We start from the raw sequence: 25,428 nt of genomic DNA, 5'->3' as shown, positions 1-25,428 counted from the left end.
AATGGTTGATATGAAATACAATCAGTATGCCGTTGCTACGTCATCGGTGCTGATTTTGAGAGATGCTCTGCTGGATGAAAGTTACTGTGTAACTATGGACAATTTTTATACTTGACCAGAGCTATTTGACATCTTGCTGCAAAGAAAGACGGAGGCATATAGAACTGTGTGTCCCAACCGTCATGGCATGCCTGAAGACTATGGCGGAGTTAAATTACAGCAGGGTGCACTAGTGACTTGGCAAAAGGGTAAAGTGCTTGCACTGAAATGGAAAGACAAGAAAGACGTTTGTCATCTTAGCACTGTACATAATGCAGCTACACAGGCCCGTCGGGGGGGGGACAAACGGGACTCTGGTCCGGGGCCCTAACAGAAGGGGGCCCCTTCACGCTTGATTATCTTTTTTTATGCTGATGTTGTGCACGTAGATATATTTTTGGACAATTATTCAAGTTACATGTAATAGAAAAGTTAAATCATTTAGCTTACAATAATACAAGTGAGTGTTTTAATAGCCGCACGCTCCACGCAAGTAGATATCGTGCTCGTGTTATGTGAAGCACACTTGTCAAAGGGGGCCAGCAGCGGCACACATCTCAAAGATAAAGGAGAGCCGAAGCCAACGTCCTTGAGCTTGATGTTGAGTAGTATGTTTGTTGTACAGGGTACGTGGATAATGGATTGACTTCGCCGCTGTAATTGAATACTTCCATTTCAAACACACAGGTACTGTTCTGTCTCAGACAACAGCGATATTGTTGTGCACTATCGTGGATGTTGACGTGTATGGTGTAGCAGAAGTCCGTAGTTTGATAATTTATTCGCTTGGGTGTTTATTGTTGCTTTTAAAGCAGTGACGAGTGTGTGTATCACTAAAGATTCTGGATGTCCCGGATTTTTTGAAAACTTTGAAGTTTGATACAGCAAGTTACCATACTGATTGTACACCATGTAGAGAACCCTAACCGTTAGTATATATTAAAATGTTCAGATGTTACTGCTATTCATTGCATTGGTATAATTGTACCGTTACACATTTGATAATACATAGGCCTATCTCATTAATGTATTGTTTCAATTCCGCTACGAGCTTCCGTTAGCACTGGCTTTCCTTCTCGCAGTCAAACTTTGATGTGCGAGAAGGCTTAACTCATCAAGTATGGTATTCATAAATGCAGCATTGTCGCTGCCGGGTAATCTACATTTTGATCATTTTGTATACATATTTGAAGGTTTTGGCATATGGGGACCCGGGGGAAGGCAGAGGGGCCCACATGTACCCAGTTGTCTGGGGCCCAAATATTTCTGGTGGCGGGCCTGAGCTACAGTCACAGTACCAGCAAAAGGCAACAAGGTTACGAAGCCTTGTGCTGTGGTGGACTACAATAGCACGATGGGCAGTGTAGAGCGTGCGGATCAATAATTGACTTTCTATCCCATCATGTTGAGGCAACAAAAGGAATACTATAAAAAGATGTTTAAAGTCACTGTCTACAACGGCCATTTCCAAATCCTTGCAACAGTGCACAAACTCGTCGAAATGGCTGGGTGGTTTTCTCTCTCGCTTTGGTCATGCAGAGGCTGTTGAGGGCACATCAGCAGGGCTTGGGAGTGCTGCACTGACAGGTGGCATAACTGGGGTGTGAAGTGCTGTGCTGTTGTTCGGTACAGGGGGTGTGTTTAATGCTGGTCAAGCTGTAAGCAAGCAGGCGAGCCTCCTGGTGTGGCGATGTAGATGTACCGGTTTCTTTGCTGTTTTCATTTACTGAAGTGGTGCTGCCAACCAAGTTCCAGGTCTGTATCTCAGCTTTGAGGCTCCCTTCACCGAGGGCTTCATAATGCCTCTATGATCTGGTGGAACAGTGCATTTGGAATGCATTCATCTTATACAAACAAAACGCTATCTCATGGAAACTTGTACAGGCCATTTTGAAGAACAAGTCATTGCCACACATTCACCGTCCACACTACCGTTAAAATTACATGGTCGACCCAGCACATCGCAGATCAATCCAGAACGTCTTACTGGTTGACATTTTATTGATTATATATCTCCAAAAGAGAAAAAAAACATAATCCAACTTGTACCTGTGCAGTATGCTGTTCAAAAACTGATAAGTCTGGAAAGAAAATCCGAAAAGAAACACGCTACTATTGTCTTGACTGTGACATTGGATTGTGTCTTTCACTGTGCTTTAAGATTTACCACACAAATGACTCATTTTCAGATTATATACTGTTTTGGCATCATTTAGTATTATTGTTATTATTTTTGTTATTATTGTTCATTTCGTACTATTATTTTTATTCATCATTACTATTATTATTTGTATCATTATTATACTTTTGAAATTTAATAGAAATTAAACTTTTTCATGGCAATAAAAAAAGCAATGTTTTTTACATGTTTTTTTTTGGAATAACATGCAATGCTTAAGGTGGTTAATGTTAAAATTCTAGATCAGCAATAACACTAATAAAGACCTCCTTTTATCAAATTAAATAATGTAGCGTATTTTTCTTCCACAACAGTATATTTGTTTTGGTTCCTGATGGAGTGGCTGTACCATCTCATTAACAGCTGTCCTCCTAGTATTTTCACACACAGTACAGTCTCTAGAGCAGGGATCCCCAACTCCGGTCCTGGAGGGCCCCAGTTGCTGCAGGTTTTCATTCTAAACCTTTTCTTAATGATTGCACTAATTAACTTCTTTTGGATTAATTTTAATTGACTTGTTTTTTTAAGATTTGTTCCTCTGAGTTGCTTCATTTCTTTCCCTTAAATGGCCCCCAAACAGAAATGAAATGTGAAGAGAGTGAGCCAACAGAAGACCAACTAAGTCAGGGACATAAACTCCAACCAATTTCACTCCAACCAGCTGCTTAATGAGGTGCCTATTCTTGTTGTTAATGAAACCCGTTCTTTAATTCCATGGCTTGTTGCTGCTCTCATTGTGCCATAGCAGATATTTCTGGAATTGCTGATTTTCTCTTTTCTAAGAGCTCTGGTAAAATGTTTAGGGAACCTGAGTTGATCAACACTCCTGAGATCTTCACCTTTCTTTATTTTCAGATACTGTATGCTGGACTCTGTTTGATGGTCCCGTTTTGGCTCATTTTGTATCTCATTATTGATTGGCTGCTAATTAAGGAAAAAGAAACAATTAAGGGGTCTGAGCATTTAAGAGCAAGTCAATTAAAATTAGTTCAAAAGAAGTGAATTAGCAGCAAAAACAGGTCACTAATGTGGAAGAAAGACACAGAGGAAGACAGGAGTGCAATTAATCAATGTTAGTTTATTAAAAAATTAATAGAGTAGCGAGTATGGAGCTTTCAGCTTCCAAGTCAGAAAAACCCCAACTTCCCCATCATCAGGCTGCTTATATAGTATTTTTTTTTTACCTCTCTGTGCCCCTTTTCCAAAATACTTTTACACTTGCTTTAGTGCATCAGTGTTTCCTCTTTTTGCTTGTCTTTTTTCTAGGTCATCACATTTTTATTTTTATTCCTAGACATAGAACAGTCTTTTGCTAACAGTTGCTTTTAGGAAATTACAAAACATTCTTTTGTTAACAGTTGTTGTCACCCTGCTTTAAACATTCTTGCTTACACACACACTTATATTAGTAAATTGCTTATATCAGTATATCAATATCAGTACATTAATAATACATATATTGTAGCATTGTATTATATATTTTAGCTTCCACGCTAAGTAAGAAAAGGGTTAGAATGAAAACCTGCAGCCACTGGAGTCCTCCAGGACCCGAGTTGGGGACCCCTGATCTAGAGTTTATACAGAATGGTGAAATAAACAGACATGTTCAAGCCAACAGAATGGCCACAAATACTCACATTTTAACAGCTCTTTACTGCAGTGGTGAGCAGATTTGTTTTTCTGAATATGTGAAGTTGAACCTTGAAGAAGATGGGCTATGACAGCAGAAGAGAGCACCGGTTTTACTCCTGTCAGATAACAGTAAGATGAGGTGCTAGTGGGCAACTGATGATCAAAACCAAGGCTGAAGCGCTGAAAAATGACACCTGGTCTGACAAATCTCAATTTCTACTGTGAAATGAACATGGCAGGTCAGAATTTGCATCCATCCTGCCGTGTGTCACTGGCACAGACTGTAAGCAGCAGTGTTATGGTTTGAGTTATGTTTTCTTGACACATATTAAGACTCTTAATGCCCAAAGACGTTAAAGTGAGTACCACAGCATACTTAACCATAGCCGTTAAGCCATTAATATTTGCTTCCTTTTATGTCCACAGTGTATCCTTTTTGAAATGGATGCTTCTAAGCAGGACAATGCACCATGTCACTGAATATGCATCATCTCTGGGTAGTGCCGGGGAACCGGGACAGTGACTTTAGTTTACGTCAAATTAACCTGCAGGAACTGTAAGATGCTATCAAGTCAGCATGGACCAAAATTCATAACAAACCTTTCCAGGGCTTGTTGAAGAATTCAGGCTGTTCTGGAGGCAAAAACGGCTCGTAATCTGGTAGTAGATACATGGAGCTAGTAAAGTGGTCAATGAGTGCATCTCTCATTTCATTCTCCCTCACCAATTAATTGCGAGACCCTGGGGAAATCATTTTACCTACCAGTGTGACAATTCCAGAAATACGGAAACAATTTACTTTACCTTGTTAGCACTTTAAGAAGAATAGCTCCGGAAATTTAGAGCTAGTCACTGTAGGCAGGCACTACATAAAAAGACTTAATTGCTAAAGCAGCAAGTTGCCAGATTAGTTCCCATCATTGAGTCAGTCTATCAAAATGAAGAAATTGTTCAACTTGTCTGTGTTTCTATTGTAGAAATCGGAATTTAGCTTAATATATGAATACAGTATATTATAATCCACCTTAATAAACGGTTTCTAGATGTGTCTGTCTGCTGGTAATATCACTGTCATTCTGAAAGATGACACATCAAAAACATTTTTAGTGATAAAATGCATTGCACTTGTCAATCTAACAGATGGTGCATCACAAACACTAACACTGCTTTTATGAACCCCATACCCAATGGCATATAAAAGAGACAAATGCATTGCATGGTGCACAGCAAACATTAACACTGAGGTCTATGTTGACTACTTAGATTTCAACCCATTTTAGAGAGGTAGCAAAGCTAGTAATATTATAATAGCATTTGTCAGGGATGCCAGGGGCCATGACCCGGCCAGGACGCCATGAGGGACCGGATGTGGGTCTGCGCCCACCCTGGATCACGTGGGGGTCGCCTTCCTGGTTGCTCTGGGGGCCACGGGTACAAGGCATGGAAGCTCCACCCTGTAGGGGCCCGTGGTCACCGGCAGGAGGCGCCCAATGCCTTGGGGACCTGTTACCCCAGCACTTCCGCCACACCAGGAAGTGCTGGGGGGAAGAATTAGGACGGCGCCCGGAGAGCTGCCGGGAGGACAGCCGGCACTTCCGCCACGCTGGGGCGTGGCTAGAGGAGGAATGCCGGGAACACCTGGGGCTCATCTGGGTCAAATATAAAAAGGGGCCGTCTCCCTTCATTCGAGGCTGGAGTCGGGTGGAAAAAGGACGAGGCAAGAAGAGAGTGTGGAGGCGGCCCGAAGACAAGGCATTGTGTGGCCAGGACTGTGTTTGGGGTATTGTGCACATGACTGGGTCTTAGTGACCAATTATTGTAAATATTGTTTGTGAATAAACGTGTGGTGGTATTTTAACAACATGTCCGCCTGTCTGTGTCGGCTCCACACATTATAATATACTAGACACACTATCTGACAGATAATAGAATAATTGAATATATTTGCTATCTCTTTCCCCATGTGTACTTTCAGCTACCTTCCTTGGTATTCAGGTGTGTCTGAACGTCTCTATACCGGCACTTCCTTTCTTGAGTATATCCCCATAAAGCCAGTTTCTCACACGCTGTCATTATTTCCGAGGGCCTTTTTCACCTCCTGCCCGCTGTTATGCTGGCTGTCTTTAAAGGCGACTCTCTCAGCGCAGCCCCATGCCATTTGTCCTCCTTGTGTGTCTCACACTCACACTTCCTCTTTCGTTGTGTCACCGAAGCCAAACTGACCAATCAGACTGCTCAGGGAGACTGGGAACACAGAGGTTAATGTTTTATTATATAGTTGATGGTATGATAATACAGTCAGTCAGTCATTACCCAACCCGCTATATCCTAACACAGGGTCACGGGGGACTGCTGGAGCCAATCCCAGTCAACACAGGGTGCAAGGCAGGAACAAACCCTGGGCAGGGTGCCAACCCACCGCAGGACAGACACAAACACACCCGCACACCAAGCACACACTAGGGACAATTTAGGATCGCAAATGCACCTAACCTGCTTGTTTTTGGACTGTGGGAGGAAACCGGAGCACCCGGAGGAAACACACAGAGACATGGGGAGAACATGCAAACTCCATGCAGGGAGGGCCCAGGAAGTGAACCCAGGTCTCCTTATTGCGAGGCAGCAGCGCTACCACTGTACCACCATGCCGCCCCTTATAATAATACGATATATGTAAAGTACCATAAATGTTGCTCCGTATGGATCAAAACTATATAAAAAAAATCTGAAGTTTTCAGTTTTTTTGCCCAGCATTCATTTAGTTTAGGGGGTCTGGTGAAATCATTCAAATAGAAGCATATGGAAGCAATTGTTATCCACCTGTATAAATTTTGCACATAATAATAGTAAAAATTCTAATAATAGTGACAGCGATATGTCCGCATAATGCCTCACTGTGACTGTGACATCCAAATCAGAAGTTTTTTTTCTTTTTAATTTTCTTCTTTGTTCAGACCAAAGTGTGTATATTTATTTACTTGCTTATCTACCTAATTATCCATCCATCCATCCATTTTCCAACCCGCTGAATCCGAACACAGGGTCACGGGGGTCTGCTGGAGCCAATCCCAGCCAACACAGGGCACAAGGCAGGAACCAATCCTGGGCAGGGCGCCAACCCACTGCAGCTACCTAATTATGTATTTATTTATTTGAAGAGCTTCTATTATAAAGCAAAATTACGTCCTGATAGACAGACAAAATTTTATTTGTTATCTATCTAAATTGTGATTATTAATGGCTATAAAAAACATGATTCTTTAAACACAAGGTGGTTAATCTTCTGCTCATCACTGAGGTCAACATGTGGCCTTGCAAAATAATTTAATTTGACTTTAATACAATTATTTTAAATATGGCATGGTGTTCCTCAATAAAAGGCACTTAATAAAAGCTTTTTTTGGGAAAGTGTCATAGTTCAACAATTAATTAATGGACTCTATTTTCCTGTCTGTTTAAACAATTCCATATCTTTATGTGTACTCATTATGTAATCGATAAAGTTCGTATTTGTATCTACTTGTGAATTTGCCACAGTGCTTTGACCCTTTAATCAATGAAGAGCACTATAGAAAAATAAAATGAAATGAAGTGAAAGCTGTCACCACTGTCTTACTGTATAATCATGATGGGGTCTTTTTACATTCATCTGAATTGCCAGTGCTCCATGGAAACAATAGCACTGTTATTAGTAAGTCACTTTGGATAACTGGTGAATGTTCGATAAACACTGTATGACAAGAAACAAGGAACAAAAAATGAAGGGGATTTACTTTCTTCTGTTTTTTATTCCATGTATGCATGAATATCCATGTAAACGGGGCCAGATCACTGCCTGACAGTTCTGTTTAAACTCATTGGAAACTATGCTAACACTCAATGATTTACTCATTCCCCTGGAATATGTAATGTCAGTCTAAGTTTGGAACATGCACAGGACTCCTGTTAATACCTGTCACAATGCAGAAAGCTTCAAGAAGTTAAATGGATTTGGTTCTCTCACGTCGCTATATAAGGAATGCTCCATTCACACTGAACTCGTTCAAAACATTTTAATATCCACTGGAGAAAAAATAAAATCACTACTAATAAAGTACAACACAAATAATTAAAAATATTAGACCATACATTTTTTTCAGTCTACACATCAAATTTAAAATCTAGTTTCTTTTTACCAAATTTCCCCCTGAGGACAAATAAAGTTCTTTCTTTCTATCTATCTATCAATCATATACTGCTTTTCATATCTATCTATCTATTACATAGTGCTTTTCATGTGTCTGTCTATCTATCTATCATATGCTGTACTGCTTTTCATATCTACCTATCTATTGATTTATCATATAGTGCCTTTCGTCTTTTACATTCTGACTTTTACACGTCTATCTATTATATAGTGCTTTTCATATCTGTCTAACCATATAGCACCTTTCGTCCATCTATCTATATATCTTTCACGTGTCTATCTATCGTATAGTGCCTTTCCTATCTATTATATAGTGCTTTTCATATCTATCTACCTATTATATAGCACTTTTCAAACATATATGAAATATATATATAATAAAAAAAATCTTGGAAGGCTTGGAAGGAGACAATGCGTGATTTTCTCGGAGACACTTAAACGTCCTGCAAGACAAGACAGTTAGACAAAAGGACAGCTGCTGTACATGCTTTTAAATGATCGATGTGCAGTGCAACAAGCAGAACACGCAGCTCGGCAGCAGCAAGCCAGCAGCTGATCTAACCGCATCTCCTTAGCGTGTGTTCGGCCCCCGACCCCCCTTCACAACGAGAGTGGCAGAGATGCAAAGTGGCTGGCACGTAGCGCGCCCCTGGGGGCTCGGGGGGGTAGTGGGAGGGAGAGCGAAGCAATATATAATATTATGTATAACATAGTGCCTTTCTATCTATCGTATAGTGCCTTTCATATCTATCTATCTATTATATAGTGCCTTTCATCTATCTATTATCTGTTATACTGTATATTACCTTCCATCTATGTGTGCCGAATCCAATATTCCCAATTTAGAAAATGAAAAAAAATCTGTACATTTTAATTAAATATTGTAACATTACCAGAAAAGTTTCTGTAGTACTAGGGTGTTGTACCGTGCTAGCCACTATGAATGTAGTGAAAAGTCAAGCAAAATGACACCTTTTATTGGCTAACTAAAAAGATTACAATATGCAAGCTCTCGAGGCAACTCTTTTGTTGCTCATTTTGCTTGACTTTCAGTAATTATAAAAAAAAAAAAATGAGAAACACCACTATGCAACTACAATCAAAGTGTATTAAAAATAAAAAAAAAAAAAAGGCCTAAATAGAAGACAAAAGCTAGCATTCAAATGTAAAACAGCAGTTGCTTGTGTGTTCATTTCTGTATCTCGTTACTCCACGCCATACTGTGTTATTTGACAGATGTGTTGTTGCACAGCACTTTCACGATCAGCTTCTTAATAATCCATCCATCCATTTTCCAAACCGCTGAATCCGAAGACAGGGTCACGGGGGTCTGCTGGAGCCAATCCCAGCCAACACAGGGCACAAGGCAGGAACCAATCCTGGGCAGGGTGCCAACCCACCGCAGGCTTCTTAATAATGGTTAAGCTTAACCAAAAGTCCTTGCCTGAAGTGAAAGTGTATGAACTTGAAACATCTTTTTCTTGTCCCTACTATCGTGGTGTTATTTTTCCACTGAAAAACATGATAGTCGAGTACTTTGTTTTTTTTAGATGTTTTATATTTACTGAAATGTTTCTGGTAATGCACCAGCATGCTTACTATACTGAATTAAAAATGGACAGATTTTTTTTTTTCATTTTCAATTTTCTTGTGTGAATGATTTAATGTTTCTGTGATTAGCAGAACAGTGGTGTGCCTTGGGATTTTTTTGCTTGTAGAAAGAAAGTGTGTCACCACAGGAAAAAGGTTGGGAAACACTGACCTAAAGACTGAGCTCATGAACACAAGCAGTGGAAATGCAGCTCCTCCATAGGACTGAAGGGCTCACTATCTGCGACAGAGCAAAGAACTTAACAGTCCAGAAGGACATCGGAGTAGAGTAGCTGCTGCTCTGAAACAAGTGTGGCCAGCTGTCGTGTGGTTTCAGATTCTAGTAAAGATGCTTCCTGCCGAGAATGTGACTGTTCCCAGCCTCTGCTATGAAAAGTGGTATACAAAACAAAATGAAAAGACAAAATGTCATTGTATGGGCAGCTTTCAGCATGATGTCCTACCTCAGGGTCTCCATTAAACCTCCTTTCTAAAAGGAAGACCTCCACTACCACCCCACTCTCATCAGCATGGCTTTTCAGGCGCTGCCAATATTTTTGCTATCACCATGGCAACATGGACGAGGTAATTCCATTATGAATCACATTGATGACAAAATACAGCTTCTTGCAAGCAGAGTTTGGGTTTCCCTCCCCTGCTTACAGTTTCCAAGATAAATTTATCTTTTGAGTTTCTGACAGACACAAGACACAGCAGCAGTGCAGAAATAAATTGCCTATGACACGCAAGATTTAATAGAATAGTTCTACACAAATAGTAAGGAGGATCTAAGATGGGCTTGGTGATTCTGAAACCAGATACTGGACTTTACAGTACATGGGCACTGTTGTAAATTTTTATTTTATAGTGTCCACTACAGAGGGCAAAATCACAAACTGATTAATTAAAAAATCCAAAAAAAAAAAACTATAATAAATAAAGCACAGTTTGCACATACTCCTCAAACACATGTTAGTTAGATTGACTGGCGATTCCACATTGGCCACGTGTGAACTACAAGTGTTGGTGCGTCTGTGTGCCCTGCGGTTGGTTGACTGCCACGCTTCTTCCTGCCTTTCACCCAGTGCTGCTGGGATGGGCTCTGACTTCTCATCAACCGTGAATTGGAACAAGTGAATTGGGTTTGCAAATTAGAACATTAGAATAATCAGGACTAGGATAGGCCATTCAGCCCAACAAAGCGCACCAGTCTCACCAGACATTGAAAGTCCCTCAAGTCCCAAGGTCTACCACATTATTTGGTCACTTATTCCATGTGTCTGTGGTTCACTGTGTTAAGAAAAACCTCTTAATGTTTGTGTGCAAAATTTTCCCTTAAAAAATTTCCAACTGTGTTTCTGTTTTCTTGATGAACTCATTTTAAAGTCAGTTTCGATCCACTGTACTAATTCCCTTCATAATTTTAAATACTTCAAATTATGTCTTCTCTTAACATCATTTTACTTAAACTGAAAAGGCTCAGCTCTTTAAATCTTTCCTCATAACTCATTCCCTGTACAGCTGGGCGATAAATGAATTTTATTGATTAATTAGAATTTTTTTTGTTTTGGATGATGTGCAAAATGAAAATCGCAATTCACTAAAAACTGGCGGCAAAGTTAACAAAAAATCTTTATAGCCCATGCAGAAGTTTTTATTTTACTTCAGGGCCTGCATAAATTCTCTGCAGGGCTGGCGCCCCACCCAAGGACGGTTCGAAAACCTTTAAGGTGTATCTGGATGTGATATTGGGGCAGCTTAGCTAGTAGCTAAACAGATGAGGCTGATGGCCTGAATGGTCTCCTCAAGTTTGTCAGATTGCTTGCATTTGTATGTTCTTACCCACCTTCATACTCACATAGTGCAATAAAGCAACACCAGGGTAGTCAATATTGTGATGAACCATCACCCTGTCTAGGACTAGGAGGTTTCGTTTTGCAGACGTGATCGCATCACTTGTGCATTAGCGGCTAAGCGTCTTTGTCTTTCTTCGGAGGTTTCATTTTGCCGGCGTGCTTGACTCACTTGTGTATTAGAAGCTAAGCGAGTGTCTGTTTCCTCACAGGTGGAGCCCTTACCCTGACTCCACCTCTCACTTTTGGGCCGGACAAACAGACAGACACACACTTCCATGCGTAGACGTTTATATATAAGATTTTGTAATTTTCAATTCAATATTTAGAATATTTGTTTTCCTTCTGTCACTGGATATAAATCCACCTATTTTTTTATTTCTCCTTCTGATTTTTATTTTATTCTCATATTGTATATTCTATAAATGTTTGTAGAATTTTACATATTTTTACTGATTTCGAGTCTATTGAAAAATGACTGACATCATTCATGAATATGCCTTTCCCAATCAATAATTATTACCCTGCACACAGTGACTTCACTAATATAAACCAAGTCACTTGTGCTTTTTAAAGAATGAGAATGGAGGACTTCCAGACAGAGAGGACATGTGAGGAGAGCCTCAGCCCAGGGAGTGGCTGTGCCTTGCCAGCCAGGTGGCATGCAGCAAGATGCTGGCACTGACTCGGTTAAATGGATAGCTGCAACAAACAGCCCCACCCAAGTGCAGCTGCTGTGACCACTTCCGAAAGGAGTGCATTATGTGGATTTGAAAATTAAAAACAAAATTCTAACAGTCCATATCATTGGAAAATAGTACTATTAGTATTCATTCTTTTTACTAGACTGAAATTTCTGGGCAAATAAGCTCAAGTTTGTTGTCAGCTCAGCACAATATCCAACATCTCAGTACAAAGTATACAATTAGCCCAAGACACATGACAATGTTGGTTCTTTATTCTATTGGATTTATAAAATGCAGCTGAGCTGTCTTCTCGTATGTATTAAAGAAGCTATGAATGACTGCTTTTCGTCTATGACCCACATAGCTTGGTGGTTTCTGTAGTCAAGCTATACAGACTAGGTGTAGATTGTAGTTGGTTTTAAGTGCCTAAAAGTAACAGTAAGCATGATGTTAAGATCACAACAGAAGTCTTTTGTGGATACGAGGGCGGACAAATGATGCTCTGTATAAAAGTCCTCCTCCTTCACCCAACTTTGAATTGCTCCACTTCTGAATCATATGCAACAAATGTCAACTCCTTGATGTACATTTTCACAAAACACATTAGAAACAGATAAAGTAGACTACATTCCACTGCTGCTCACACAACTGGACAATTCATTATTATATGAAGATATATATTAGAACTGGAAAAATTAATATGTCTAACTCTAAAGTCGCTCAATCATAGGTGAATCCTGCTATAGAGTTACACCCTGAATGGCAGCGGGGTAGATCGACATACATCTGTGTGCTTCAGAGTGCATGGAAAATATGATTACGACAGAAGAAAACAGTGAAACGGGTAAGACCTTAAAAAGCAGGCCCACAAAAACAGGCCCAAATCCTCAAAACAGGTCTCATCAAGGCAAGACTAAACCTAGACCAGCATTTCTTAAACTATTTTTTGTAACCCAAGAATCGCGTGTGTGTGTGTGAACTTCGGTTGCGCCAAGTTGTGAATAGCACTTAATGAAAAAGAGTCGCTATCGTCATGCAGACTACCTTGTTATGGACTGCAGCAGCCAAGGGGAAACCGTAAATGATGATGATCAGTGGCAATTCTCCAAGAGGGAATCTGGGAGTACGACCCTGGATGACGATTGAAAGCAATTCTCCATGGGGGAAGGCGTGAAGATTAGCGCCATTTATACATGGAGGATGGATCCCCCAGATGACTGTAATCATAATATGTTAGGTTAAAAGTTTAATATGTCACTGTGCTCTATGCAAATATTTTATATCTGATTTTCTTTTCTTCTCACATGTTCAGCTAACACAAAGCCGGATTTAGTACAGGGGCCCAGCATTTAGAACTTCTAGGCAAGAAGTTTAAGACAAGACAAATTAAAACTGCGAAATGGGCATTGTACTATTTCTGTCAGAGAAGTGTCAGAGTCAGCATGACACTGGATCTTCTTTTCCTTGTTTGGAATGGCATGATTTAACTAAGTCGGAGCCTGCACATGGAGAAACAGTATAAAGCCTTGGAACATTGCCCAGCACGCCTTTGAAGTCGACGGACGGATAGGAGATAATGTCATCCGATCCTGAAAATCCTTTCACTGCAGTGACAAAAATGGCAGGCTCTACACATCGGGCCCCCACTACCCATAAGGTCTTGTCATGGCTTCCTCGTCTGTTATGCCGTGTAAACCGTCATTAAAGGAAGCTAAGTTATTTCTCCTATGTGATTTCTTACCGCCTTATCACTAACGGAGGAGTTTTAATATCTATATAGTTTCGAGTTATGTAAAATTCCGCAATTACAAAATAATTTATTCCAACAAAGGAGCTAGCGCCCCCTGCTGGATACAATGATACTCAGTGGTGATTGTGGGTCACGAAGACACAAAAAAGGCAAAACTGTGTGCAAGGAAAAAAAAAAAGTTAACAACTACTGTGCTAGACAATGAGAAGGCTTCAGGCAATAAAAATGGAGAATAGGTTTTAAAGGTTCAAGAAAAATACAAGACAGTATAAAAAAAATGTCTCAAAACAGGCAGAACCGTATCAACTCTGAATTGTATGTAGGTAAGTAATATAAGAATCTTTGGGGAGGGGGCTTTTTATAAACATTAATAAATACAAAATAAGACTCAAAAAAGCAAAAAGTAGTTGTCTGAAAGGTAATCCGAAGACAAACAAGTTGCATTATTAACCAGAAACAGAAATCCAAAAACAGAAACAAAAAATAATTAAAAGCTAGAAGATCAAAACGGCGGGAAAGAACACAAAACTCAACAGAAACCACCGTGAGGATTTAATTAACCGCAAATGGACTAATTTCCCAGAACTGCCTTAAAAGGCTCTGGGTGGTCCCTTAGCAGCGATGCAAGGGTGGTCCGATGCCTTGGGTTTCCACCCACAAAACAAAAGGAACATAGGAAAACAAAGACACACACTTAGAAACTACATAATAAATATATTATGTTGCAGAAAACATGCAACTAGAATAAAACTTTTGTTAAATAATCTGCAAATAAACATAACAGATAATGGTGGTTAGCTTTACTGGTTGCTTGAATTTAAATTAATGGATGCCTGGCTAGATTTATGAGAGCACCTACATACAGGAGATGTCCAAAAGGTATAGTTTTGATGTTTACATGGTTTTCTTTGGTTTTTGTACTGCTAGTCATTTTATCTCCTGGGCGTCGTCAATGCGGTCAATGCCATTAAAACATGACTCTATCAAGACAGTTCCAACTCTCGTCAATAATTTCTGCAATTAACGTGGCTGGCATGCTTTGAAAACCAGATGTGTCATCTTTCTCATTTAAACTTTTTGCTTATTTCCCCCTCTTGGAGTCTGCACTTCCATTATTTGTTATTAGATGTTGTAGTCTAAATCCCTACATTGCTGAAACCGATGTAAGAATGAGCTCTGGGAGCACTGATATTTATTAACAAGGCAAAAGTCTGGAGTAAAATTAGCTCAGAGTTCATTTGATTGTCCATTTTCCACTTGTTAGCTTTGAAAAACTCCTGTGTTGCCTGAGCAGTATATTTGGATTACTACTTTATTATAATAAGACATTTACTGGAACTTCAGCAGATGTAATGTTTCAAAACAGCACAGAATTCATTGTTCCACTGCAGACAGCAGTTCCATTATCAATGAAGAGAAGTGTGCCAGGACCTGTAGCAGCCATACATGCCAAGCCATAACACCCCCACTATCATGTTTAACTAGATGAGGTGGTCGGCTTTGGACCTTGGGCAGTTCCTTTTGGTCTTCCTACTTTGCTCTCATCATTAGTCTGATTCAGGTTTATCTTTGTCTCATCTATCCACAAGACCATTTTTTTAAAATTCTGCAGGCTGTTTTAAGTCCTTTTTCACAAACTATAAAAGCTGGCCACCCTGTATTTGTAGCTAACTAGTGGTCTGCATCTTGCAGTGTGGCCTCAGTATTTCTGTTCATGAAGTCTTCTGCATATAGTTGTCTCTGACATTTCCACATTTGCCTTCTGAAGACAGCTTCTGATCTGTCAAAATGGCTCTTCATTTAGTATCACTCAGAGCCTTCTATTTTAGCCTGATTTAGCAATTACGAATGGTTTGTGTGTTGGTTAGCAATTTTTTATTCAGTGTTTTCATAAAATCCTTATTTTCATGCATGTTGTTCGTTACAAATAAAAATTCACAGTTACTATTGTTTAACATTTTAAGAAAACTTTTAAATGAACAACTGAACACAGAACCACAGCAAACAAATCAAATAAACAAAGGCCAAAGTCTTAGCATTATGACACTTTAGATAAAAGTCTTTAGTGCAGGTTACCTTCAGAAATACCAGAGGTCTCAGCTTGGATGGGCTGATCTGATTTTTCCTATCTGTGATTATTTGTCCTGTGTTTGAGAAGACTCCCGATGTTGCGACGATGCAGAGTCTTCCTACCATTACCTTAACTATGTGTGGGTAGACTGAAAATACACTCCTGCCCCTGCCTGCAAGGATTCTCAGCAGAGTTGAGCAGAAATGGCTGAAGATTTGTCTCTCCCCGAGGGAAGTCAGCTCTTGTCGTTCGCTACAAAGAATCAGCTCTTAAAGCCGGCTCGTCCGTGAACGACACATCACTACCAGTTCCTTTGTGATAACTGAGCTCACCAGTGTGTTCTCTCTTATTAATAATATTCCAGACAGTTGATTTAGGTCATCCTAAGATTCTACTGATTTTTTTTTTTTTTCTTATTTGTCAGCCACATGATGGCTTCTTTGACTTTCATTGGCACAGCTTCTGTCCTCAAGTTGAACAATGGTAGCTACAGACTCCAAAGGGTAGAAGCAAGCTGAGGATCTCATGAAGCCATGGAACACACCTGAGGAATCACAGACTCCAGTGACGTCAACTGTCCCAAACATTATGGTGCCCTGAAATGGCGGGACAAAGTAGAAAAAGTGTTGTTCACTTTAATCACGATGCCTGAATTGTTTGATTTGTAAATTTAAACTGTGGAGCAGAGGGGGAAATCAAGGAAAAATGTGTCTTTGCCCCAAACATTATGGAGGGCGATGTATATACACAAATATACATATATGAAAACACACAGACACATACACACACCCACCTCACAAAGGATATACAGTACATTTATATAACAAGAACAAAATGAAATGCAAAAAAAAAAAAAACAAGAAGCAGTGCATTATTTTATTGTGTAGAAGAATTTCTGCAGTAATCTCACTATGTGCAACCACTGCTTACAGTACAGCTAACCATGATTATAGTTTTTTTTAAATAATAGAGCAACCTCATAAACAAATTGAAAATTGTTTTCACATTGATATCCTGAAATGGCTTGCAACCGACTGCTGACTACCAGACTATGCATTCCATTGAGTGTGCAATTTAATGTTTTGACAGCATAACATTACCAACAAAAACATGCTCAGTCAACATGTAAAAAGGTTATTCGTTGTATACAGGCAAAACTGATAAACCTCTGTTAAAATTTAGTATCAAAATACATTTTTGGCTCCTTACAATAAACCCCAACAGAAAGGACGCAAGCCACTTTGGCCTCTTATCCAGCACTCACACATTAATTAAAAAGAGCTTAAAAGAAAACAACAGGACAAATGAGTTAAAAAAAAAAATCAATTTTACTGGTTATTATTTGTAATCCAATTATTAGAAAATGCCAATGCCTGTAATAGTAAGAGCATTATTTTCACACCCCATTAAAATTTAATGACCTTTTATTGCCTTGTTTTAGACTATAACATGCTGTAGAACAGGGCATTAATTATGTATAAAAAGTGTCAATCCCTGGGATAGAAGTACAGGTTCATAATATATACTTGTAACTTTATGTACATTCGTTAAATAACCAAAGATGTGACAATTAAATTGTAGCAAAAAAGTTATAATAATAAGCCTGAGACATGTACTCAAGACAGTTATTTCATACTACAGAGAATTTGTATAATTTAAGTTTTGCTTTATGAACTATATAAATTTTCATTATTTATAATCAGAGACAATATAAAAACCTGTAAAAACACAAAAAGATAAATACCAAAAAAAAAAAGAGGGTACACCTTATCTTAGAGCTTATCTGTTTTTATTTAATGCTGATCGACTATCAGGCAGTCAGTCGCACTACATAATACACCTTTAGAATGCCTCACTGTGACTGTGACTGCTCTTTTTATCTTTAGCCACGTCAGAAGTTTTTCTTTCTTTTGAATCATTCTGATGTGTACTGGAGAGGGAGTTTGTTGTTTGCCATAAAAATAATAATAGGAATCATATCACCTCTTAATCTTCTTTTGCTTAAACAGTAAAGGCTCAGCTCTTTTAATCTTTCCTCATAACTCAACCCCTGTAGCCCTGGAATCAGCCTAGTCGTTCTTCTCTGGACCTTCTCTAGCGTTACTCTGTCCTTTGTGTAGCTTGGAGACCAAGCCTGCACCCAGTACTCCAGATGAGGCCTCACCAGTGTGTTATAAAAGCTTGAGCAGAACCTCTTTGGACTTGTACTCCACACATCAGGGCGCTATATAACCTGACATTCTGTTAGCCTTCTTAATGATTTCTGAACTCTGTCTGGAAGGTGACAGTGTAGAGTCCACTAGGACTCCTAAATCTATCTCATAAGGTGCATTTTGAATTTTTCAGACCTCCCTTTGTCCATTCCAAATTAACACTTTTACACCTGTTGTGTCATACTTTACATTTACTTACATTAAGTATCATCTGCCACAAATCCACCCAGGATCTGATGAGGAATTAATACTGAAAAGCAGACACTTGAAAACAGCATACTTTCCTCAAGAACACAGACACAACTGGTCAAGGTCCGACTGCTGCCCTGGCTGCGTGGATCTCGCAGGAGAAGCAATAGGATTACATTATTACAGATAACGGGACGAATGTAGGAACATTCCTAGTATCATTGACTCAAACAGTCTGCTGTGTTTTGGCCATAGGTTAAACTTTGCGATTATCCGATGGCATTTATGCCAAAAGTAAACACTGTGCATACCATGGAGGCCATGCTGTTGCCATATTACCATATTGATAACAGATAATTGCCTCATAATGTACAAATACTATGTAAACTGCACTTAGTTAATAAAGCATATGCAGCTGGAAACAGAAAATATATTTCAATATAGTATTATTAATCAAAACGAATGACAATTATAAATATTAAGGGCAATAACAGTCAGTTACGAATTTTGTAATAATTGTGCACCCCATGGTAAACTTATGGTCATCGGGTACCACACTTAAGTAAAGGCCAAGGTGGCAGTGACCCTCTTCCCAGCCCAGGCTTTTTTTTTGTTTCTTCTCTTTGATTTATTGAATAGAGGATCACAAATCATCTAACCTCTGGTGTACATCAGAACCTTTATATGTAGTGTTATCCTCAAACCAAAAACTCTTTTACAAACTTGTATTCGATTCCAGATCTGACAGTGGGCTACATGGGTGGGCAGTTTAGTAATCTTAATAAGACTGACTGAACAGGTGTGTCACTGTTTTACTATATGATAGTGAAAGCCAAAAGATGGTGCCATTCCCTTTATGCGCCACACCTATCTACAACAGCAGCAACAGAAGTAACCCAAAAAGCTATGCATGCCTCATTTAGATGTTTGCACAATTTGTCGGAAACTTTAAAATTAATCAAAAGAGCGTAAATTGAAATTTGAATATCTGAACTGGATTTGAATTACATTTCTTTCTTTTTTTTTTAACCATCAGTGAGCACTGTATCTAATTTCATGCAGCTTAGAGGTTTACGATACCTAAGAAGTAGGTCTGAGGTGAGTTGTCCGTCTGGAAGATCGCCGTCGTGACCGGGTCAAACCGGAGCCACAATCCAATAGCCAGTACCAGTGAGCCCACCAGCTGCAAAACACGAAAAGGAAACATGTTCAGGATCATTTATTTCATACCTGAAAGAACACAAAGTAGGGGGAAAGCAGCAAAAATTGCAGAAGCTGGACACTTTCATTAGACACTAAACCAGAGTGACAGCACTGTGTATGCCATAATCAATAAATGTTTTATATAGCTGTTTTCGTAGAGGGAATCATCAATAAATTAATTTAGAGATGCAATCAAAAAATTAGCTTTATATTGCCTTTAAAATGCTTTTCTTTCAAGGGTTCCCATACTGTCCTTTAGGCATTGCTTTTGATGCTCGCAATCCACCAAACCTCAAAATATTGACTGACCCCATTTTCCGTTAGCCCACGCATAGCTGTTTATAAGTTGTTTGATTTATCACTTTCCTGCTTGCAGACACAATCAAAAATTTTATTTGAATCTAAACTGAATTAATTTCTGAACAGTGCTCTTTGCCAAGTACAAGCTACTAAGAAATCCACTTCTACATTGCATTGAGAGAAAATTAATAAACTACACAGAATATTCACACAAACCACACTTCACACAAAGTGAAACAGAGCACCACAATGTAAAGTAAATTCATATTATAACTGAGCTCTGGCCAGCTGTCAACAGAGGAGAGGAAAACAAAAATGCCGGTCAGCAGGAGCACTCCCTGGCCACTTTATTAGGTACAACTGTTCAACTGCTTGTTAACACAGACATCTAATCAGCCAATCACATGGCAGAAATTCACTGCATTTAGGCATGGAGACATTGTCAACATACATATTTCCAATGAGGTTATTCACACGAAATTCTCATCACACATTGGTATTACCTCAAGAAATCCACAAAATAAAAAGAATTCATAACATTAATGGCCATAAATAAAGGTATGTGTAATACAGGGGATTGGCACAGGGAAAATGAATTGAACACGCTAATTTAATACTTAGTGGAGAAGCCTTTTGTTTGTAACGACAACTTCAAGATTTCCCCTTGGGGATTAATAAGGTATCTATCTATCTATCTAAGACACTTCCTGTATGAAGAAGTCAATCACCTGCTGTGCTCAGGTATGATTTTTATCCATTCTTCTAAAGTGATCATATTTAATTTTTGAAGATTCCAGGGGGGCCCTCTTGTGAACCCTTCAGTTCCCTCCACAAATGTTCAATTGGATTTAAGTCAGGCGATTGACTGGGCTATTCTAACACCTCGATTTTCTTTCTTTGAAACTAGTTGAGAGTTGCCTTTGCTGTATGTTTTGAATCGTTGTCCTGCTGGAAGGTCCATATACAGTATGTCTCATCTTCAGTCCGCCTGGTGGGTTCTAGAATCTCTCAGTACATGGCCCATTCATTGTTCCTTCAGTTACATGACATCTGCCAGTGCCACTGCAACATGAAGTTAGGTTACTTTGCAGACATACTTCCACTTTTGAACAAGCTTAACTTATCACTTCAGGAAACCCATAGCTATAATGAAATAATAAAATTGAAGAACAAAAGAAAAAAATTAAACTTCTAAATATTTCCCTCACTGTATGACCCCTACATTAACAAACTTGTACACCAATTTTTTCATGACTTTTGTAATGCTATGGCAGCACATCCTCCGTATTTTCATTTATCATGCCTGAAGTATGAACGTTTTTATTATTACATCTTTTTGCATAAATTCATGGGTAAATCAAAAAGTAAATAATATTTTAAAATTATGCAGTACCGTTCACAATGACTTATGGGTAGTTTAAACATGCACAGCGCAGCACTCTGCCGTTAGTCTGGTTGAAGACAAGGTCAGATGAAGATGCACGCTGCTCTGCGGTATTGCATCATTGTTCAACGACACGCTGTAGAGAAATTTCTTTGGACAGAGTGCGTGAAACCTGCTAAAAGGATATCACCAAAGGATGTTGGCTCAGTATGGAAATGAAAACAGCACGACTCAACGAAAAGTTTATGAATGGGTATAAAGGTTTAAACTGGGAAGAACAAATGTAACAAATGAACCTCGATCTGGTCAAGCATCAACATCATGCAAACAAGCCCACATTGACGTGGGAAATGCCTTTATCAGAAAAGACCGATGGATTATGTTGTCAACTGTTACTGTGCATTTGGATATCAGGTATGGATCTACATATGCCATAGTGCGTGATGACTTGGGGTACCGTAAACTTTGGATACCCAAACAGCTTACTGATCTACACAAACAACAATGCATGGAGGTTGTGACCCAGTTCTTGAACGGTTATAAAGAAGATCAGAGTGTTCTGGAGTGGATTGTCCCTAGAAAAGGACCATGACTGTGAGCTGAAAGGTAAGAGACAAAGCATGCAATGAAAACACCTGAACAGATTGAAAACACAGCCCTCCACTAAGAAAATCATGATGACCTTCTTTTGGGAATATGAAGGGTCTTAGGGCTCATTTATACTTCACGCTCAGAACGCGTACGCGTCCGCATCATGGCTGCCATGCGTTCCCAGTGTTCATTTCACGCGTCCTCTGAGCAGGTCTTCAGAAATTAACACGACGCGTGCGCGAGTTGCAGTACCAGCAAAAAGTCGGGGGGCGCAGTGTTCTAAAAGTCGGAACGTGACGTCAGAGTCTCTGTTTACTATCTACATGTGACAGCAAGCCTCAATGGAGATCGTTCGGGGACAGATGTGCGTGCTTTGCTGTTTGATGAATAGTTCAAAGTGGTGAAGCAAAATGGCGACATACAGATGCATTCGTGGTGCTTTTATATGCAAGCGTCGCATATTCCCGATCGTAATGACACGATATATTTGAAAAGTCTCACATACCATCTTTTGTGCCGTCGTATTTTTTATTTTTTTACTTTACCTGCTGTCAGGTCCAAGAAGCTCGTAGCGATTAAAAACTGGGATGACGTTTACGATGGTCTGCTTTAATAATAAATTAAACTACGAGGTTAAAGTGAACATTTCAAGATTAAAGCCGAAATTTCCACTTTAATCACAAAATACACGTTTTCACCGTGTCTTTTATTTTTTTCTCAGTGGCTCAAATACAGCGCTATACATTATGTTGCCGATGTGAAATTGCAAAAAAAAAAAAAATAGACGGCACTGAGACTTTTAAAATGTATCGTGTCATTACGATTGGGAATATGCGACGCTTGAATATAAAAGCACCACGAATGCATTTGTATGTCGGTATTTTGCTTCACCACATCGAAGCATCCATCCCGTAGGATCGGCATAGAGGCTTTCTGTCACATGTAGATAGTTCCCGAATGTAATGACACGATACATTTTAAAAGTCTCACATACCATCTTTTGTGTCGTTTTTTTTAATTTTTTTATTTTTGCAACTTAACAACAGCAACATAATGTATAGCGTTACATTTGAACCACTGAGAAAAAAATAAAGGACACGGTGAAAACGTGTATTTTGTGATTAAAGTGGAAATTTCGGCTTTAATCTCGAAATGTCCACTTTAACCTCGTAGTTTACTTTATCATTAAAGCAGACGGTCGTAAACGTCATCCCAGTTTTTAATCGCTACGAGCTTCTTGGACCTGACAGCTGCGGCAAGCAGCAAAAGATCACCACACAGAACAAATTAAATGTATGATATTCCAACTCTCTGCACATTTAGAATCTTTAGATTCATACTTGATATCACTTTCATGATGAAATGCATTAAAGTGTGTATGTTACATTTTACATATAATTTCATTTAAATAATGAATACTGTTAATAATTACACATGGGGGTGTCACGGTGGCGGAGCAATAGCACTGCTGTCTCGCAGGGAGTTATGTTGCTGGTACTTCCTGCTTGTATTCCACACTGTGCTCCGGTTTCCTTCCAAAGATAAGCAGATTTGGGGATTTGGTTGGTGCCGCTAAAATGACGCTAGTGTATGTGTGTGCCTGTATTCACTTTGCGATGAGCTGAGGCCTCGTCAAGGGACTGTTTCTCACTCGTGCCCAATGCTTCCTGGAATGGACACATACATCCCTGGATTTATGGATTTGATCAATAAACATCTTTTTCACAGATATTGCGGTAAGGTGTTATCGGAATTTAATAGGTGTTTTAGGCAATTCACAACACAGAGAAGCCGAACATGTTCTCACTGTGATAATATCTCGCACTGCCACCTGGTGGATTCCTCCAGATTTACGTAAAGTACGCGCAAGTATAAACACTACAACGCTTGCGTAGCAGGAGCGTCCGCTGCAGCATGCGTCGCGTGAAGTATAAATGAGCCCTTATTCTGGCCTCTTTTCAGGAACAGGGAAATCAGTGACCTGTGCAACGAGCTGTGCTATGCTTGGAGAAAAAATGAAAACCTGCGGTTTGCAGTAATGTAAGAGGAATTCTGTCAAAAATACTCTTGCTATTCCATGACAATGTACATCCCCATGCAGCATTTGCAACAGTGCAGGCAATGCAACAGCTGCGGTTTGAACATCTTCCACATCCTCCTTATAGCCCTGACATAGCATAGCACCAGGCGACGATCACAACTTCGGTGCTCTTCGTGGTCGCAGATTCACCTCTGATGAAGAGGCTAAGATAGCAATGCAGACCTGAATTTAGAAGAACCTGAAGAGTTTCTTCTTTCAACGACTGAGGAAGATGGTGGAACGGCACAAGAAGTGCATCGACCTGCAGGGCGACTATAAGGAGAAGTGATAGATCTGTTATGTAAATCTACTCACAGTTACCAGTATTCAATTGTACGTTGCCATTACTTTTTGATTCTCCTTCACATATACTATATATGCATATACTTCTAAACATTGTCTTGATTAAAATTATTTTTTACATCTCTCTATTAAAATAAAAAAATCCTCGGATGAGATGAGACTTTTTAGCCTGGGATGAGACATTACTTTTTCAGAGAGATACTTTCAAGTCCAGCGAGACTAAACTTCGTGCCAAGGTATTTAACCACGCCCGGGGATGGAAATTAAAGACATAGAGAAGATGACAAAGCAGAACGTTGTAAAGAATTCAAAAACGATGGCAGGTTAGTGATAATGAAAGTACTAAAATTCAAAAGTCTCAAAAAAATTATAGTAAAAATCGCATTAGCGCAAACAAATGGAAATTATTACTCGGTGGAATAACGGAACAGCAAAAAGAGATTGAATATATTGCTTGGATTTAAACTTTAAGTCGGAGACTTGTAGATTGTCTAATTCGTGTTGCCATCAGGGAAAAGCAGTGTTTCTTTCTAATGAAGAGCCGTGTCCGTGAGAATTAAAAGATTTGTTGTTTGGTGAAAGTGAAATCCACATATGCAAGTGTCAGAGAGGCAAAGTGGCTAGGCCGGCAGGGTTGGCGAGCGAAGCGAGCAGGGGGATAAGCCCCCTAGTAACTAGTTATACTCAAAATTTTATTTATTTATTTTTCTAATTTTCATAGGGGCTCTGCGAATCATTGGGCGTCACAATCCCAAAAAGTTTAAGAAACACTGCTCCAGGCCATACCTTCCATTCTACATAGTTATGGCCTCTCACTTCATGGGCTTCGTTCCTTAATCGTTGCCAATATATAAAAGACATGCAGATGTGAGCTAGTGCTCTGCAGCCCTGGACTCCACTGGATTGAAATAGGAGATTAATTGGACAATGAATCATGAATTTCTATAATGTCAACATCAGCTCCACTGGAATATCTAGACTCACACTACTATGATGCCACATGAACACCACCAGTCTCCTTGCACGTGCATTCAGCTGGCACTGTCCACTACATTCCACGCTACTCTGCAATTTAAATCTGGATGTGCTGCTTTTTCTGGTAATTGCCGTGTCCCCAATTCTTAAATGACAACTACATCTCGCTTTTTGCAAAATACAATGGCCATTTTCATTCCACAG

At 39.4% G+C, this 25,428-nt stretch overlaps 1 protein-coding gene across 1 annotated transcript in view; it reads right to left on the bottom strand.

Annotated features, from left to right (window-relative positions):
* Positions 1 to 25,428, bottom strand: part of tspan2a (tetraspanin 2a) — a 193,511-nt gene that overhangs the window by 80,421 nt on the left and 87,662 nt on the right. Inside the window, exon 2 of the mRNA XM_039749344.1 lies at positions 19,469 to 19,571. Coding sequence (XP_039605278.1) covers positions 19,469 to 19,571 — 103 coding nt within the window. The remainder of the gene's footprint in view (positions 1 to 19,468; positions 19,572 to 25,428) is intronic.

This window comes from Polypterus senegalus, chromosome 3 (genome assembly GCF_016835505.1).
Source record: "Polypterus senegalus isolate Bchr_013 chromosome 3, ASM1683550v1, whole genome shotgun sequence".
NCBI lineage: Eukaryota > Metazoa > Chordata > Cladistia > Polypteriformes > Polypteridae > Polypterus > Polypterus senegalus.
Note: the sequence above shows the minus strand (reverse complement) of the source record. Positions and strands in the feature narration are given on the sequence as shown.